The following is a 1426-nucleotide window of genomic DNA, read 5'->3' as shown; positions in this document are numbered from 1 at the left end:
GACGTGTCGAAGTTCGCCGTGACCGCGGCGACGAGCCCGGGGAAGCGGTCGTCGTCGGCGCGCGCGGTCTTGAGCTCGTCGAGGAGCTGGGGCAGCGCCGCGCCGCCCGTCGGCGCGAACGGCGCGGGCGCGGTCCGGAGGTCGCGCCAGTCGACGGACCGCACCCACTCGTGGCGCGCGACGTCGCCGAGGCCGCCCCGCGCGCCGAGCCGGTCCGAGGCGTCCGCGAGGAGCGCCGCGAGGAACGCGACGCAGGGCCGCCGGAGCCGCGCGCGCGCGTCCGCGGGCAGCGCGAGGTGCTTGCGCCACTCGAGGATCTTCCGGCACGTCGCGTTCGCGTCGTCGGCGTAGAAGGGCGTGTAGCCCACGAGGCACTCGTACATGATGACGCCCAGGCTCCACCAGTCGCAGGCCTTGCCGTAGCCTGTGTGGAAATCAACCAGTGAGCTGGGACGTCGGGGCCAAACTTGAGAATTCTCTAGCTCGGTCAAATCGAAGTCGATTCGGCTGATTTTTGGACGGATCGATCGCTCTCGTCGAGTTCTCGAAGCCCAGCCGAAGGGCTTGTGTCGAAACGGTCGCATACGCGCACATTGAAGTCGGGTTGAAGATTTGAATTCGGCACAGGCCGTAGCCGACGGGCGCGAGGACCTCGGGCGCGATGTAGTCCGGCGTGCCGACGGTCGAGTACGCGAGCTCGCGGCGGCTCGGGCCGGGCGACGCGCCCGCGTCGCCGAAGCCCGGCGACGCGCAGGCCGGCGGCGTCGGCGGCGCGACCTCGGAGAAGCCCGGGTCGCTCGGCGCCGTCGCGCGGTCCGGCGTCCGCGGGCACTCGCCGCCGAGGGCCTCGAAGACGACGCCGTCGCCGTCGACGCGCGTGCAGAGGCCGAGGTCCGTGAGCTTCACGTGGCCGTCGTGGTCGATGAGCACGTTGTCGGGCTTGAGGTCGCGGTGCGCGTAGCCGTGGTCGTGCACCGCCTGGACCTGCGACGGGTGTCGCGTGTCGTCGCGTGTTTTCTTTTTTTGGACCGCGCGGGCGTCGCGCGGCCGCGGCGATCTCGCAGACGTAGAAGCGCGTCGCGTCCTCGGGCAGCGTGTCGAGCTTGACGAGGAGCGACATGAGGTCGCCGCCGGGCAGGAACTCCATGACCATGTAGAGGTGGCTGCTGTCCTGGAAGGAGTCGTAGAGCATCGCGATGGCCGGGTCCTCGGACAGCGACAGCATGTCGCGCTCCGCGCGGACGTGCGCGACCTGGTTCTTGGCGACCATGGCGTTCTTCATCATCGACTTGAGCGCGAAGAGCTCGCGCGTGTCGACGCGCCGGACGAGCCTGGCGGGAAAAGAGGTTCCCGACTTTCGAGGCGCCTCTCTCGGTCAGTTTCCGCTCGTTTCGGCTCATTTCTGGACGGGCGATGATCTCTCGGA

At 69.4% G+C, this 1426-nt stretch overlaps 1 protein-coding gene across 1 annotated transcript; it reads right to left on the bottom strand.

The window, feature by feature from the left end:
• Positions 1–107: 107 nt before the first annotated feature.
• Positions 108–1333, bottom strand: AURANDRAFT_12818 (hypothetical protein; the record flags this gene model as incomplete). The annotated part of the gene is made up of 4 exons (XM_009044102.1): positions 108–447; positions 626–777; positions 859–1017; positions 1067–1333. Coding segments are annotated over 4 exons (918 nt in total), but the record flags the coding sequence as incomplete, so codon positions are not given.
• Between the last annotated feature and the right edge of the window lie 93 nt (positions 1334–1426).

This window comes from Aureococcus anophagefferens, assembly GCF_000186865.1.
Source record: "Aureococcus anophagefferens unplaced genomic scaffold AURANscaffold_133, whole genome shotgun sequence".
In the NCBI taxonomy this organism is placed as follows: domain Eukaryota; class Pelagophyceae; order Pelagomonadales; family Pelagomonadaceae; genus Aureococcus; species Aureococcus anophagefferens.
The sequence above is the reverse complement of the archived record's forward strand: the minus strand, read 5'-3'. Positions and strand labels throughout refer to the sequence as shown.